The 18362-nt window shown below is 38.1% G+C and overlaps 1 protein-coding gene and 1 pseudogene across 1 annotated transcript in view; one reads left to right on the forward strand and one right to left on the reverse strand.

Moving 5' to 3' along the window:
* Positions 1-14209, forward strand: part of ptgs1 (prostaglandin-endoperoxide synthase 1) — a 31923-nt gene extending 17714 nt beyond the window's left edge. Inside the window, exons 9-11 of the mRNA XM_016465826.1 lie at positions 3537-3823; positions 5036-5183; positions 12805-14209. Of these exons, the coding sequence (XP_016321312.1) occupies positions 3537-3823; positions 5036-5183; positions 12805-13151 (782 nt within the window). The 3' untranslated portion in view covers positions 13152-14209. The remainder of the gene's footprint in view (positions 1-3536; positions 3824-5035; positions 5184-12804) is intronic.
* A 1572-nt stretch (positions 14210-15781) lies between these two features.
* Positions 15782-18362, reverse strand: part of LOC107672525 (hemicentin-1-like) — a 31028-nt pseudogene continuing 28447 nt past the window's right edge.

Consider the following 18362-nt stretch of genomic DNA (forward strand, 5'->3'; position numbering starts at 1 on the left):
TTTGCTGCTTCAGTATTTGTAGATTATTTTTCCACATGTTTCTATGGTATACTGAAAAACAATGATAAGCATATCAGAAGTTTTAAAGGCTTTTATTGGAAAAATAAATAAATATAAAAAATGAGTCAATATCTACAGTGTTGACCCTTGTTCTTTATAACCGCTGCAATTCGCTCTGGCATGCTGGATATTAGCTTCTGGGCCGAATCCTGACTGATGGCGATCCATTTTTGCCTTATTAGTTCTCAGAGTTGATCACAATTTGTGGGCTCACGGATCATCACTAAATTGCTCATGGATCGTTGGAAGAAGTCCTCTTGCAGGACGTTTGATACCATTCTTTATTCCTGGCAGTGATTTTGGGCAGAATTATGAAAGAGCCAACTGCCTTGGTTGAAAAGCAACCCCACACATGGATGTTCTCAGGATGCTTCACTGTTCGCACAACACAGGACTCATGGTAGCTCTCATTTATTCTTCTCCGAACAATCGATTTTCCAGATGTCCCAAACAGTCGGAAGGGAGCTTCATCAGAGAAAATAACTTTGCACCAGTCTTCTGCTGTCCAATCCTTGTACTTCCTGCAGAATTTCAGTCTGTCTTTGACATTTTTCTTGGAGAGAATTGACTTTGCTGCCCTTCTTGACAGCAGGCAGTTGTTCAAAAGTCTTGGCCTCACTGTGCGTGCAGATGCTCTCACACCAACCTGCTGCCATTCCTGAGCAAGCTCTGCACTGCTGGTGACACTATTCTATAGCTGACTCAGGAGGAGACGTCCTGGCGCTTGCTGGACACTCTGGGATGTCCTGAAGACTTCTTCACTGCAGTCGAACTCGAACCTCTCTCCTTGATGTTCTTGATGATACAGTAAATGGTTGTTTCAGGTGCAATATTCTTTGTAGCAATTTCCTTGCATGTGAGGCCATTTTGATGCAACACGATGATGGCTTCACGTGTTTCTTTGGAGGTAACCATTGCTAACAAGAACACAATGATTGGAAGCGCTTCTTCCCTCCTTTTATAGCAATCAGTCAGTCAAAAAACAGTGAAATTTGAAAATGAAAGTTAATTTTTTGGCCAATGAAGCTTTTAGCAATTATTTAAAATGCATCTGATCACTCTACACAATAATCTAGAAACAATGGGTCTTATTTATCAATCTAACGTAGAAACAAGCGCAGATCCGTGCGCACAAATCAGCTTATTGACAGAGTTCACATGTGATTCATTAAACATTCGTATGCCGCCAATCTCATCGTACGAATGTTCGCATGATAAATGTGGCGTCAGAAAACAATCGTCATTTGAATATCACTCCCCTAAAAACACCCCGGTTTAGAAGCCTCGCCCCTAGAGTTTACGACACGGAGAAAGAAACCCGGCCAAAAAGAGGAAGTAATCTCGTGAAAAAGAGAAATTGATCTTACTCCAAAAACACCCGTTAACCTTGTAATTCAGAACAATTAGGCTACATTAATATATGTAATTTATATGTATATTAAAATACTGGTAAATATAAACAGCCTATTTAGTTCCCCTCACTCTACAGCAAGTATTTTAAATTTAACGGTATTCAGAACAGAACAAGAATGAAAAATAAGTAGTTATAAAATTATATTTTAAACTATAAAATAAAACCCAAATTAGGCTATAGTGGCATTCATTATAAACAGCATACAAATGTCAAGCAAAACTGAACTGGCATTGGGCTCACGAGCCTGTCTCATACCACAAGAATCCAAGTGTTTATATTTTTGCCATATTTGTAACATTTGTTTGCATAACTAGCCTATTATTCATTATGTAGCCTAAACATGGCTTTATACTTCAGTCATGTTCTAATATCCATGTAAAATCCTTCACGTGCACAAAAATATTTGTTTGGGCGCTGCACGCTGATTTTACAGCAGACCTTTTAAAATAAACAGTGTTACTTTTATGTTTGGTTGACTGCATTTTAGTTTGATAATGAATGGCTGAAATGTCAGGCAACGGTAGAACTAATGTTGTTTGTGTGTGCGTGAGGCGCCTGTGCAATCAGATTGATTAAATCAAATAAAGATATAAAGAATAGAAATAAAATGCATTAAGAGTGCACAAAAACGAGCGTAGCCTATAGCCTACTTGTTGCACAGTTTTTTTTTTCCCTTTTGTTAATCTGTTAATTATATTATGGCCTATTATATATTTTGTGTGATCCTATTTATTGTATTCCTTTTATAGACTTAATTTCTGTTTTTCTCCTTTCACAGAAGCGCTGCAGGTGCATGATGCGACGATTGAATCCTCATGTTCTTGTTTACGCTGCTATTCGTGCATATAAAGCTAAACCCTGTACAACACAACAACAAAAAAGACATTCTAATCTTACTGGTTAACGATCGACTAATGAGCTTTATGAGCAAAAATTAGTTTAAAAATGAGCAAAATGCTGTCATTCTACAATTCTCCACTGTATTTACTATGCTGCGCGCAAGTTCAGGTAACTCAAAAACTTGCGTACACGAGCTAAAACCAGACGTGATATTTGATCGTAGCCACCACTCACGTCCATATTGATAAATTCCAAGTTTTGCGTTGAAAGGACCGTACACCCAATTTTCTGTCGTACGTTCGTTTCGTAAATGAGGCCCAATGTGAATGAACACCACAACAGCTTAAGCAGCAAACTTTGCAAAACACAAAATTTATGTCACTGCCAAAACTTTTGGCCATGACTGTACAGCTGCAGCTCATGTTGGTGGTTGGTGTTGGGGGCATGTCTGAACTAGTTGATGCACAAAATCGGCACCCTGATAAAGAGGTTGACTAGCGACTAGCACTGTAAATGTGAAAATAGAAAAATACTAATCTTAAATTTATTTAAATACAAATAACCTTTGATTTTTTCCCAAAGGTGTTAAAATACTAAATGTAATTTCAATAATAATTTCAAATACGTATTTGAAATACATGTATCTGATATACTACCCATCCCTGCTTATAATTTAAATAAGAATGCCATTTAAATTCCAGTTAATTAGAATTGCAATTAATTAAAAACAAAAAAGTTTTATTGTTCTAAGTGTTGCTTTTTTATATTTAAAGTTGTCTATGATTTCTATAAAAATAATATTATCATTATATAATAAGTTTATATTATGTTGAATTATATAAAAATGAAAATCTATATATAATTAAAAAATATAATAATTTTTATTATATAAAATAGTATTTAAAAGTATATTTTTTAGTAAAAACATTACATAAAATTATTTGAATTGAAATTGAATTGAAAGTCAATTCCTAAATTCTGAATTTTCTACAACCCTGGTGCCTTATTCCTTTATGAAGATTATTATATTATATGATATTATATTATATTCAAATCTGTTATGTGATCATTTTTTTCAAAAACTGAAAAACATGCTGATCCATCTACTGTAGGTTTTTCAAAAGTGCTCACAGTTCTCCACTGTGCAACACTTTACATAATGCTTGTATTTACTAATTCGATAAAAAATTGAATGTTCAAATTTTGACTCAATTAAATCAAGGTGAGACCATTCGTATTGTGATCGAGGACTATGTGCAACATCTGAGTGGTTACCGGCTGAAGCTCCACTTTGATCCCGCGCTGCTATTCACCTCACCGTTCCAGTACCAGAACCGCATTGCTGTGGAGTTCAATCAGCTTTACCACTGGCACCCGCTCATGCCTGACAGCTTCCACATCGCTGGAGAAGAGATTCACTACCCTCAGTTCCTGTTCAACACCTCTATCCTCACCCACTACGGGGTGGAGAAGCTGGTGGATGCCTTCTCAACCCAACCCGCAGGACAGGTAATGGCACCATGAGGGCTGTGGGGGAGAATTTAATGACTTAAACATCTGTTCCAAAAGAGAAACAAAGAAACCCTGTTTCATAATGAGGTGCAATGACCCTTAGGCTGTGTCTGGGATGTAAGTAGGTTCTTAGGTCTTGGTCTGTTTTTGTCATTTCAAGGGGCATTTCCAATGAGTTTACCCCCCTCGTTGTTTCAGACATGTCTGTGAGTGTTTTATTGCAGTGGGTCAAGAGATACTCCAACCAAAAATGAAAATTCTCTCATCATTTACTCACCCTCATGCCATCCCAAATGTAGAAGACTTTCTTCTGTGGAGATTTTTATTTTAAAAAATCAATTTCTGTGACTCTATGTAACGTATGTTTTTGGCCAACTGTTCACACTTGGCATAAACGTCAGTACGTTGTGAATTGGGATGTAAGCATGAAACTCGCATGAGAAGTAGTGTGAAACACAGAGGACCTCACTTTCCAAGCATGTTTCACAAAGTGCTTATATTACACTTTACAATGTTCTGATGTTCACATCAAGCGTGAAATAACCCCATTTTTGACAGTTAGTCTGAAGCGATGGTTTATAGTTGTAAAGTTTAAAATATTAGTAATTTGCTCTTACACACGTACCCGTTGGCTTTAGAAGACTGAATTGATTAATCAGCTGGGGTCGTATGGATTACAGTTGTGTTCATTTTGCGTGGTTATCCATATGTACTCACAAGGATTATTTTTCTAAAAATGAAATAACCTTATACTGTACATCGTGAGAGCATGAGAGTGAGGAAGTGAACAAGTTTAGGTAGAAGTATTTGACGTGTTTACAATTAAAGTGTGAGGTTTAATCTGATTGATATTGATTTCTTTTAGATAAACAGAAAGCCTTTTTCATCATAGCATAATCAGGCTAATAGGTAGGATCACACTGAATGTGTGTCTGCAGAATATCAACAAAAGCTCTGTAGATCCTGAACAGATGTTGGGCAACACTTAATTCCACATTCCAAAATTCCTACATACAATATACATAACATACATGGTATTATATATATTTTTAGTTAATATAAATGTTTACTTATTTTTAATAGATTAAAATATAATTTCACTACTGATTTTAATGTACAGCATTAAATTAATGTTTTTTTTGTAAGTAATTAAGGTTAAAGATAGCTTCTTTTGTATTTTTAATCATAAATCTCTTTGTGTTGTGACAGATTGGAGGTGGTCATAATATTCACCCAGTGGTGCGCAAAGTAGCTGAGGGGGTCATCATTGAATCTAGGGAGCTCCGACTTCAGCCCTTTAATGAATATCGCAAGAGATTCAATCTGAAACCCTACACGTCTTTCTCAGAATTCACAGGTATTGTTCTACCCCTTTTAAAGCTTCATTTTCAAATTAAATCACAAGGGAAGGCAAATCATCATCATTGATGCCTGTAGAGAGCTTCTTGTGATTTCTTGATTTCACTCTTGACTGTGTCTTTTTTTATGAGGTTCTGAATGTAGCTGATCATTATTTTTAATGGTGTAATAAGATAAATGAGAACATGCTGAAAATTCAGGGTCAAGCTTTAAAGGGGTCATCGGATGCGACATGCACTTTTACAAGTTGTTGGAACTGAAATGTGTGTTGGCAGTGTGTACACAACCACCCTATAATGATAAAGATCCACCCAGTGTTGTTTTTTTATATCTCATTAAATCATTTCCCCTTTCTCATATCAAGCCATTCTCAGATGCCTGTCTGTGTGACGTCACACAGTCCCAGGCTGTCCCACGATTGTTTGATTGACAGTAGCGTTTCAGCACAGACTGGACTGGCGTCTTACCTTAGACCCGCCGAGTGAGCTGTCATCAGTCCGCCATTGTTTTGACGCTGGAGCAGGAGTAGACAAGAATGGCTCCTAAGCGATTGAGGTGTTCTGTTGTTGGATGTAATAATAAACTAAAGTAAACAGTCTCATGAGAACGGCTCGTCACCCCACGGAAGAGAGGGGTAAAAATGAGCAAAATGCTGTCATTCTACAATTCTCCACTGTATTTACTATGCTGCGCGCAAGTTCAGGTAACTCAAAAACTTGCGTACACGAGCTAAAACCAGACGTGATATTTGATCGTAGCCACCACTCACGTCCATATTGATAAATTCCAAGTTTTGCGTTGAAAGGACCGTACACCCAATTTTCTGTCGTACGTTCGTTTCGTAAATGAGGCCCAATGTGAATGAACACCACAACAGCTTAAGCAGCAAACTTTGCAAAACACAAAATTTATGTCACTGCCAAAACTTTTGGCCATGACTGTACAGCTGCAGCTCATGTTGGTGTTGGGGGAAGGGGGCATGTCTGAACTAGTTGATGCACAAAATCGGCACCCTGATAAAGAGGTTGACTAGCACTATTTTATGTAAATGTGAAAATAGAAAAATACTAATCTTAAATTTATTTAAATACAAATAACCTTTGATTTTTTCCCAAAGGTGTTAAAATACTAAATGTAATTTCAATAATAATTTCAAATACGTATTTGAAATACATGTATCTGATATACTACCCATCCCTGCTTATAATTTAAATAAGAATGCCATTTAAATTCCAGTTAATTAGAATTGCAATTAATTAAAAACAAAAAAGTTTTATTGTTCTAAGTGTTGCTTTTTTATATTTAAAGTTGTCTATGATTTCTATAAAAATAATATTATCATTATATAATAAGTTTATATTATGTTGAATTATATAAAAATGAAAATCTATATATAATTAAAAAATATAATAATTTTTATTATATAAAATAGTATTTAAAAGTATATTTTTTAGTAAAAACATTACATAAAATTATTTGAATTGAAATTGAATTGAAAGTCAATTCCTAAATTCTGAATTTTCTACAACCCTGGTGCCTTATTCCTTTATGAAGATTATTATATTATATGATATTATATTATATTCAAATCTGTTATGTGATCATTTTTTTCAAAAACTGAAAAACATGCTGATCCATCTACTGTAGGTTTTTCAAAAGTGCTCACAGTTCTCCACTGTGCAACACTTTACATAATGCTTGTATTTACTAATTCGATAAAAAATTGAATGTTCAAATTTTGACTCAATTAAATCAAGGTGAGACCATTCGTATTGTGATCGAGGACTATGTGCAACATCTGAGTGGTTACCGGCTGAAGCTCCACTTTGATCCCGCGCTGCTATTCACCTCACCGTTCCAGTACCAGAACCGCATTGCTGTGGAGTTCAATCAGCTTTACCACTGGCACCCGCTCATGCCTGACAGCTTCCACATCGCTGGAGAAGAGATTCACTACCCTCAGTTCCTGTTCAACACCTCTATCCTCACCCACTACGGGGTGGAGAAGCTGGTGGATGCCTTCTCAACCCAACCCGCAGGACAGGTAATGGCACCATGAGGGCTGTGGGGGAGAATTTAATGACTTAAACATCTGTTCCAAAAGAGAAACAAAGAAACCCTGTTTCATAATGAGGTGCAATGACCCTTAGGCTGTGTCTGGGATGTAAGTAGGTTCTTAGGTCTTGGTCTGTTTTTGTCATTTCAAGGGGCATTTCCAATGAGTTTACCCCCCTCGTTGTTTCAGACATGTCTGTGAGTGTTTTATTGCAGTGGGTCAAGAGATACTCCAACCAAAAATGAAAATTCTCTCATCATTTACTCACCCTCATGCCATCCCAAATGTAGAAGACTTTCTTCTGTGGAGATTTTTATTTTAAAAAATCAATTTCTGTGACTCTATGTAACGTATGTTTTTGGCCAACTGTTCACACTTGGCATAAACGTCAGTACGTTGTGAATTGGGATGTAAGCATGAAACTCGCATGAGAAGTAGTGTGAAACACAGAGGACCTCACTTTCCAAGCATGTTTCACAAAGTGCTTATATTACACTTTACAATGTTCTGATGTTCACATCAAGCGTGAAATAACCCCATTTTTGACAGTTAGTCTGAAGCGATGGTTTATAGTTGTAAAGTTTAAAATATTAGTAATTTGCTCTTACACACGTACCCGTTGGCTTTAGAAGACTGAATTGATTAATCAGCTGGGGTCGTATGGATTACAGTTGTGTTCATTTTGCGTGGTTATCCATATGTACTCACAAGGATTATTTTTCTAAAAATGAAATAACCTTATACTGTACATCGTGAGAGCATGAGAGTGAGGAAGTGAACAAGTTTAGGTAGAAGTATTTGACGTGTTTACAATTAAAGTGTGAGGTTTAATCTGATTGATATTGATTTCTTTTAGATAAACAGAAAGCCTTTTTCATCATAGCATAATCAGGCTAATAGGTAGGATCACACTGAATGTGTGTCTGCAGAATATCAACAAAAGCTCTGTAGATCCTGAACAGATGTTGGGCAACACTTAATTCCACATTCCAAAATTCCTACATACAATATACATAACATACATGGTATTATATATATTTTTAGTTAATATAAATGTTTACTTATTTTTAATAGATTAAAATATAATTTCACTACTGATTTTAATGTACAGCATTAAATTAATGTTTTTTTTGTAAGTAATTAAGGTTAAAGATAGCTTCTTTTGTATTTTTAATCATAAATCTCTTTGTGTTGTGACAGATTGGAGGTGGTCATAATATTCACCCAGTGGTGCGCAAAGTAGCTGAGGGGGTCATCATTGAATCTAGGGAGCTCCGACTTCAGCCCTTTAATGAATATCGCAAGAGATTCAATCTGAAACCCTACACGTCTTTCTCAGAATTCACAGGTATTGTTCTACCCCTTTTAAAGCTTCATTTTCAAATTAAATCACAAGGGAAGGCAAATCATCATCATTGATGCCTGTAGAGAGCTTCTTGTGATTTCTTGATTTCACTCTTGACTGTGTCTTTTTTTATGAGGTTCTGAATGTAGCTGATCATTATTTTTAATGGTGTAATAAGATAAATGAGAACATGCTGAAAATTCAGGGTCAAGTTTGGATTTTTGGATTATACCAAAAATTAAAATTTGCTGAAAATTTACTCACGCCATCCAAAATGTAGATTTTGCTTCTTCATTTCAACATATTTAAAAAAAAATTTAGCTTTACATCAATTGCTCATCATTGGATCCTCTGCAGTGAATGGGTGCCGTCAGAATGAGAGTCAAAACAGCTGATAAAAACATCACAAGAATTCACAAGTAATCCACACGACTCTGGTCCGGTTGTTCAGGTGGGATATGGCCTGGGGAAAAAACTGTTCTTGTGTCTGGCCATTTTGGTGCACAGTTGTCTGTAGCGCCGGCCAGAGGACAACAGTTCAAAGAGGGAGTGTGCTGGGTGTGTGGGGTCCATAGTGATTTTGCCAGCCCTTTTCCTCACTCTGGAGGTGTAAAGTTCTTGAAGGGTGGGCAGGGGGGCACCAATAATCCTCTCAGCAGTCCTGACTGTCCGTTGTAGTTTCCTGATGTCTGATTTGGTAGCTAAGCCAAACCAAACAGTTATAGATGAACACAGGACGGACTCAATGATGGCCGAGTAGAACTGTATGAGCAGTTCCTGTGGCAGGTTGAACTTCCTCAGCTGGCGAAGGAAGTACAACCTCTGCTAGGCCTTTTTTTTTTTTTACAATAGAGTCAATGTGATTGTCCCACTTCAGGTCCTGAGAAATGGTGGTGCCCAGGAACCTGAATGACTCTACTGCTGCTACAGTGCTATTCATGATGATGAGTGGGGGGAGTGCACTATCATCTCCACTGTTTTGAGCGTGTTGAGCTCCAGGTTGTTATAACTGCACCAACTGCAGCCTCTGCGTTCTGAAGCACGTGTGGAATCAGTCCAATAGAGAAGTGAGACGTCACGAGCGGGGTGACATGAGCAACCAGGAAGCATAAAAGCGCTTCCGGCAAAGCGCATGTTAGCTTCTGCTCTTCAGCGAGCGCATTGTGTTGTGTGTGAATGTTTGCAAAGCATCAGTCAATCAGAAAAACACTCTGTTAGACAAGTTACAATGTCAAAGTGTAAAGAAAAATCAAAGAAAGTGGCGCGCGAATGGCACTTCAGACGATGTGTTCCTCCCTGCCCAATGCTATCTTGCGGGTGGGGATAAACACGATCTGTGTGTTGTTTGTTTGGGAGTGGAGCATGCACGATCAGCTCTCGAGAGGAGCCGTCTTCGATGATAACGGGTCATCCCGTTTGATCCGGTCCCACTGCTGCCGAGGCACAGTGCAGACTGTTGTCATGGGGATCGCAAGTTGATTTAGCGGAGGGATCCGAGACAGGCTCGTCCTTATCTCGGTCCTCTCCCGCTAGATCCACTGCTCCCTCTCAGGGTTCGGAAGCACACGCTGTGGTTTCTTCCCCCGGAAAGGGAGCCAGATGCTTCATCTATCTTCCTCTGAGGAGGTTGATGTGATGAGCGTCGACACAGAGGAGACTGTGCAGTCGCCACCACAGTCCCTTGCGTATGAGGAGCTCGTGGAAGTTGTGATTCATGCTGTAGCCAAATTAAACATCGACTGGCCAGCAGAGGAGAAGGAAGTTCATCCCAAGAGTAAATTGGACGAATGTTTCTTGCGTGCTAGATCGCAGCCTTCATGCCGGGGCCTTCCATTTTTCCCTGATCTCCACACTGAGGTGTCGAGATCGTGGGATAAACCATTCTCGTCCCATTTCTTCAGCCCCACCGTCACAAACTTTTCTAATATTGTGGGGTTGAATGAGAAGGGATATGGGGCGATGCCAGCGGTGGAGCAGATGCTCGCGAGCTATCTCTCCCCATCTTCAGCATCGTCCTTGAAGGCCCCAAAGCTTCCCACCAGGCCAGTTAGACTGACTGCGTCGGGCCACAGATTTGTCCCTCTGGGCCACCAAGGAAATGGCCAGAGCAATCGGCCGTTCAATGGCAGCACTGGTAGCCACGGAGAGGCATCTGTGGTTGAATCTGTCCGATATGCAAGACAAGAACAGATTCTTCCTCCTGGATACCCCACTCTCGCCCTCTGGCCTCTTCGGCGACACAGTAAACAATGTCGTCGATAGGTTTAAGGAGGCGAGGAAGCAAACGGAGGCATTCCAGCACTTCCTCCCCCGTCATTCCCAGGTCCACGGGGCTGCTGAACGAGAGCAGCCCCAGCCATCTAGCTCCTCATATCGCCAGACCTAGAAACAGAGCGTCACAACTCGTACCCCCCCGCAGAAAGTAGGGGGTGGGGGCGACGCTCTCGGTCTGGGTCTTCCAGACAGAAAGCGGATCTGCGGACCTTTATTCTGTCTAAGAAGACCTCGGCCAAGCTTCAGGGCTCCGAAGTAACTCCTCTAGCCACACCAGAGGCCAGCCTCGAGAGGCTGGTTCCCTTAGTAGACTTTCTGGCAGCGTGGAAACTTCTGCCAAATGTCACACAATGGGTCCTGCAGACTACAGAATTCAATTCGGTTCTCAACCACCTCGTTTTTTTGGAACAAGAAGTAGAAACTCTCTTAAGGAAGGAGGCCATAGAACATGTTCCTCCTCTCTCTCTCGAGAGAGTCCGGGTTCTACAGCTGTTACTTCATCGTTCCGAAAAAGGATGGGGGGTTGCGTCCGATCATAGATCTGCATCTGCTGAACCGCGCTATCAAACGCCTTCGGTTCAAGATGCTCACTATCAAACAGATCGTGTCTCAAATCAGGTCTGAGGACTGGTTTGTTACGATAGATCTCAAGGACGCATACTTCCATATATCCATCCTTCCTCAGCACTGGAAGTTCCTCAGGTTCTTCCCTTTGGCCTGTCACTCTCACCTCGTACTTTCGCCAAGTGTGTGGATGCTGCTCTGGCTCCACTGCGACTCCAGGGCATCTGCATACTCAACTACTTCGACGATTGGTTGATACTAGCTCAATTGGAGCAGTTGGTTGCTCGGCATCGAGATGTCGTCCTCGCCCATATGAAAGAGCTGGGGTTAAGGCTAAATGCCAAGAAAAGTGTGCTTTCTCCACTACAGAGAACCACTTATCTAGGTGTGGTGTGGGACTCGATGGCGATGCAGGCACGTCTGTCTCCTGCTCGTATCGAATCGATTCTCACAGCCGTAAGGAGAGTAAGAGAAGGCCAGTCACTCACTGTCAAACAGTTTCAGAGTCTGTTAGGTCTGATGGCAGCTGTGTCCAACGTGATACCTTTTGGCCTGCTGTACTGCTGTAATATTGCTGTCAACGACGTGAGACGTTGAGACGTGGGCACTTCGGAGTTCGGATGAGTGTGCACACACATCTTCTAATGGCTCGTGCGAGTTCTCATTCGCGTCTTCTGGCTCTTTAATATTTAAACGGCAAGGCTTAAATGAGTTTAGTTTAAAGTGTGCTGTTCAGGTCTCACATGCGTGCGTGCGTGCGTGCGTGCGCTATCAACACCCGGGTGATGACGGCATCAATGACTGGTCATATTCCAGCATACGGCACTCACATTGAACTGTTGTTATGTATTGGGAAGCCAGAATGCATAGCCATCGACAGAAACATACATTAACTGAACTGTTTTATGTGTTGTTATTTTTAACAAACCATTTTACAGATGCGTTGTCATTTTTAAGTTGAACTGCGGTGCAAGTGCGTGCCGAACAGAGTGGAGAACCATACGGTTCGATTTTTTACCGAGAACCTTTCCACCCCTATTTCTTACAAATACACAGCATTTCTCTTCACAAGACATTAATTGATGGACTAGAGTTAAGTAGATAGCTTGTGGATTTTTGTGATGTTTTTATCAGCTGTTTGAAGTCTTATTTTGACGGCACCCATTCACTGGAGAGGATCCACTGGTGAGCAATGCTAAATCTGTTCTGATGAAGAAACAAACTCATCTACTGTCCTGAGGGTAAATAAATTTTCAGCTCATTTTAATTTTTGGGTGGAACTAAACACTTCATGTTTACACAATGTGAGTGGGTGGTTATCACTCAACACATGAACTACCCACCAGGCCACAGTAATATTTATGTTTTTATGTTTTACAGGAGAAAAAGAGATGGCTAAAGAACTAGAGAAACTGTATGGTCATATTGATGCTCTGGAGTTCTACCCAGCTCTTTTGCTAGAGAAGACACGACCTGGTGTGATATTTGGTGAAAGCATGGTGGAAATGGGGGCCCCATTTTCCCTAAAAGGCCTCATGGGAAATCCTATTTGCTCCCCTGAGTACTGGAAGCCCAGTACATTTGGGGGGAAGACAGGTTTTGATATAGTAAACTCTGCTACTTTGAAGAAACTGGTTTGCCTCAATACAAAATGGTGTCCTTATGTATCTTTCCATACTCCTCCATCAGATTACAAACAACAGAGGACATCTCACGGTGAACTTTAGCACAATGTACTTGTGGAATCTTTTAAAGTTTTGAAGTTTTAAATCACTGATCAAAAATTTGACTTCTATTTACAGATGTGAATGAAAACGAATTATCTTGTAAATCAGAAATGAATTAGTAATGACAATTATTAGAGTAGTTATTTGTAACAAGGTGACTGAAGAATGGATTTTCATAGTATTTCAATATTATTAACATTTTTGGATTATGAAAGTGTTTATTACAGCATACATGAGAATTTTATGGATTGAATTGACCATTTGCTAAGCTCCACCATAAAAATGCCATCTGCCAGCTTTTGTTCTTTTATAATACAATGCCACAATACATTCCTGCCCACTTTATGAGCATATTTTACTGAAAAGCATGCTGTTTATGGTAATCTCATAACTAAAGAGGGTGGAACTTAACAAAGGATCAGTTAGAGAATTGACTAAAAGGTTGGTGATTTCTTGCTACCTACTTGATCAAAGCTTTAAAAAATAGTGTAACTTTATATCATCAGGATGATCCAGTCATATAGAATAATTTTTTTACTTTGTTTACTGGCATTCATATTGCCAAACAACCATCAATCCATTTTCCAAACTGGTTGTCCTATGAAAGGTCATTGTAGTCTATCCCATGGAAACACCCTGGACGGATGACCAGTCCATCACAGGCCAAATAAACATTTAGCTTTAATTCATTGTCAATAAATAAATAAAAATAGTATTCCGTACATTTTATGATGCTGAAAAATTAATTGTATCTGCTGCCTCATATCTGTTCTGTAAATTCTAATGCACTGTTCAACTTGAAATAAGTAATTTCTTGAGCTGTGGATCTGTGATGGCCAGTTATTTTTTCTTTGTTACAGAGTGTTCACTGTTGTATTCATTTATGATCTTTGATATGAATGAATGTAACCTCATAATATTCCTGTTTTTCCAAGCAAAATATATCCATTTGTAGCACCATTACTATGACACTTTTCTCCAATATGATGTAGTTTGTCAAAAATGCATGTCTGATCATTTACATAAGAGGTTAAAATAAATAAAATGGCAAATCATCTATTTTACAACAAAATGTTTAAATTGTACAGTTAAATGGCTCTTTACCATTTCCAGCAATCTTAATAAAAAACATTAATTTGTAGCCATTAACTAAGACAATAACACTTCACATTAATCTATCACACTATGATCTGTTCTGAATAAAATTATGTAAATAGCATGATACTTGTGTTTCAGCTTCTTATAACATGACTTCAAAAAGTCAACGAGACTTAGTTTTATTAATTGTATTTATTGGTAACTTTTACTTCTATGTAAAAGCAAAATACAACAGTTTGTTGCCCATGAAGTACAATACTCCCAATATCTTAAGATTAATGTTCAACAATACAAGTCACAGAAATAACTAATGGTAAGGTGGTTTAACCTTTGGCACGAGCGGAAGTAACAGTCGAGATGGTGCACAAATAAAACCTTTTTACAACTTTTAAGTTCTATTATCCCTTTGCATTTACTCTTCATTACTGTGGAGACCTTTTTCAACAATATTTTACATAATGCTATGGCTAGGTTTGTAGAAGTCATTTCTTATTTGAACTGCTTAAAAATGCTGAATACTATAATTTTCAGAAATACATTAATATATACATTTAATTACTCTTAAATACAGCATTATAAATTCCTTGGCATTAGAGGAAATACAGTGTTTATAAACTTGATGAATGATAAATGTTACCTGCAATTGTTCCCTGCGTCTGAATATGCGTACTTGCCTTCTGTGCAGTATTAATGAAAAAAAACAGAATATTGTTAAAAAGAAAATAAGTAACTGTTACTTCTTTATTTATAGCTGTGAATTTACCCACAGACTGACTGTACTTTCTTTATGTCTGGAGTCCCAAAGACTGCAATGCTGTATGTGTAGAAATAAAACTAGTAATTTCAAAGTGAATCTATTAATTTTATAGAATAGGATAAACTTTGAAGAATGATCATGCTGCTTTGTTCCATAAAACGAAAGTGAATGGTGACCAGGGGCTGATAAGCTCCAAAAAAAGACAAAAAGCTGCTATAAAAGTGTTCATATGACACATGCGCTTAGGTCATATGATAACTTTGTTGTTCATTAATAACTTAAGTTTAAAACAGTTTAAAAACTTTTATTCAGCAAGGATTCATTAAATTGATCAAAAGTGAGAGTAAAGATGTTAATAATGTTACAAAAGATTTCTATTTCAAATAAAAGCTGCTCTTTTGAACTTTCTGTTCATCTAAGAATCTTGAATCGGTCAAATGAATCGTGGTTTTCACAAAAATATTAAGCAGCACAACTGTTTTTCACACTGATAATAAGAAATGCCTATTAGAATGATTTCTGAAGAATCATGTGACACTGAAGACTGGACTAATGGCTGCTGTAAATTCAGCTTTGCCAACACAGAAATAAATTATATTTTAAATTATATATTTAAATAGAAACCAGTTATAGACTTTTGTTACTTTTTTATTGTATTTTTGATCATGCCTGGCAGCCTTGGTGAGCATAAGAGGCATTCAGTGTCAGGTTAAGATATTCTCCTTCATATGTTTGGAATAAAATTTGTTAAAGAGGTGAAAAACACAACAAAGTTTCAGACCTGGTCCTCTTCTCTAGGCTCTGGGTGAGTCTCCACAATAACTGGCAGGCCCTGGGTGGACTGGACACAGTCTTCCAAATCATCAGACGGTGGCTCCATCATAAAGATGGATGGGCTGCCTTCTGTTGGGAGCGCTCTTGTCTCCGATGTGTTGGGGTTTTGCTCAATAACAGCCATCAAATTATCATCTTCAAATGCCCTAAAATGTGCCATCATTAAGAAAGTTACAAAATCACTATTCAATTAATGCAATGTTGACGCGATGTTGACAATTTACTTATGCTCTCAACAAGACTAACTTGTTATCATATGTCCTTTCCATTGCAAGACATTCCCCATGCCTACAAGGCCCACATATTCCCCTCAGAGCTATGAAAAAAAAAAAAAATTATATTACATTTTTCGATGCACTTGATCATATTATTTATGAACTCATCACAGGTTTGATTTTAGTATTTAAATTATATATCACCTGCCCTCCCTGTAGGTACAGCTGCAGGGTCCTTTTTCTGAACCAGAGAGTAAAAGGCCATGGCAATGAAGATGAATGCCAACGAAACACCAACTCCAACCACAATAGGAATATCATGCTTCTCAATCACAGGCAGCCAAGTTTGGGATTTCTCCTTTTATCTGAGGAAAAGAATGTAATATTATAAGAAAAACTCAAAGAAGCCATTATAGTTTATTAAAAAAGGAATTATTTCAGGACACTGAAACATGATAAAACGCTTTTAATCCTTATACCATATTTAAATCATAAAATCAATATAGATACTAAGATCATTTCAGATTTCCCTGTCCAGTGCAATAATGTGTTTTGGTAAAAGTCAGTAATTTTCTGTTCGTTGTTAATTATTACACAACACACTGCCTGAAGGAACCAACCTGAAACCAAACACTTTCAGCATGCTTCAGCAATTTCTCAGATAAGGAAAAAAGGAACTAGATCAAAATGTCTCATGCCACACGTTCTCGTGAGAATATGTTTAAGTACTCAGGCACTGCTGACAAAAAGTTGTCAAGTTTCAAGCTGTCAAATATATATCGATGCTGTAGGATTCCGATCACGAACAGACACTGATATGCCATGGAATCAACCATCATGAGGTCTAAACTAATTACCCCAGCACATGACTCCAATATTCTGGGTCGACTTCCTGTCAGTCTTGTCATCATCTACTCCGAGGAGTGATGAAAAACTAATCCAATCAGGAGATAACACAGAGATCTTTTGTATCAGGACTATAACCTATAGATATCTCGTGACGTCTTGTGATCGCCAATGAATAGAACTAGTATATCCGGCAGGAAAAGGCTGAGTAAATTAACTGATGCCCTCAGGCCTGCAAACACGGGATCTATACATGACCATCAAATGACCCATTGAACATCTGCTTCCTGCCCCTTCCTGAAACCCAACGGACCCGCGTTATTTTCTTACAACAAAAGAAACAAGAACCTTGCATGACGATTGTAAAAGACAATCATTTAAAATCATTTAAAGTATCGGACCAATATACTCCCAAATAATATGCTTTCTGTGTGTTATTGGAACCTATGATATTTTAATCTTTGCCTTATAACTTTTCCAATACTTGCATTAAGAAACTTTATAGAAGTTATTAACAAAACCTGCAAAGACGTTTCCCCCACGTGATGAATTGAACAGCATTTTAATTTATGCATGAGAATAAAAATTTATTTTTCAGGAGTCCAGTGAGGAGTATTGCGTGACATTAAACTTGATATGTCCTTAATTAAACCAAAACGAAAAATGTCTTTTAGGAAGGTTTCATTAAAGTCTACCTGGTAGAAAAGCTCACAGAACTTAGCCACGTAATCCTCTATGGAAAGGTCTCCCTGTCGGAGACGAATTAGGCAATCTGCTGGGTTCATTTTGCGGGTCGTGTATTCTGTAACGATTCAGAGAGTATCCGAACGCTATTTATTTTTGGGAGAATTCTGAAATCTTGATCAAGTAAGAATTGTGGTCAAATCCACGTGTGTTATAGTGCTTTTTGGTTGTTCAGTGTGAAAGGCGCCGCCATTTCACATGAAGGGCGTAAACTGTGTATAATCATCGACTGTGTGTAAGCACACGCTAATTATTGCAGGATACGTTGCCATAGTGACACCCGTAACCCGGAAGTTCTAAGAAACCTTTTGCATTTCACAATTAATTACAAATTTGAAATTTTAATTTCAGTTAATAATTAATTACAGTTCCTGTTTCCATATTGCAACAATATTTGCTGATCAGTTCAATTGTAATTGCTCTGATAATTTTAATGACAAACATCATTAAGATTTCAATCCTTAACTGTCAATAATGCTCTGAAATGTTTAATTTCATCTGTAGCTAATTAGGGTTTGGGTTACCCTGCTTCAATGATACGTATTGAATTGTAACTCAATTTAATTGCTCTCATAAATTTTAATGATAACATCATTAAATTTTAACCAGGAGATACCATCTCTAATTTGAAATTCAAATTTTATTTGCGTCTACCTGTTAGGCCTTCTTTTCTCTCTCCTTCAGTTATTTAATTAACCCAGCTAAATTTTCATAGGT

Source organism: Sinocyclocheilus anshuiensis, unplaced genomic scaffold (assembly GCF_001515605.1).
Source record: "Sinocyclocheilus anshuiensis isolate Anshui unplaced genomic scaffold, SAMN03320099.WGS_v1.1 scaffold176, whole genome shotgun sequence".
In the NCBI taxonomy this organism is placed as follows: domain Eukaryota; kingdom Metazoa; phylum Chordata; class Actinopteri; order Cypriniformes; family Cyprinidae; genus Sinocyclocheilus; species Sinocyclocheilus anshuiensis.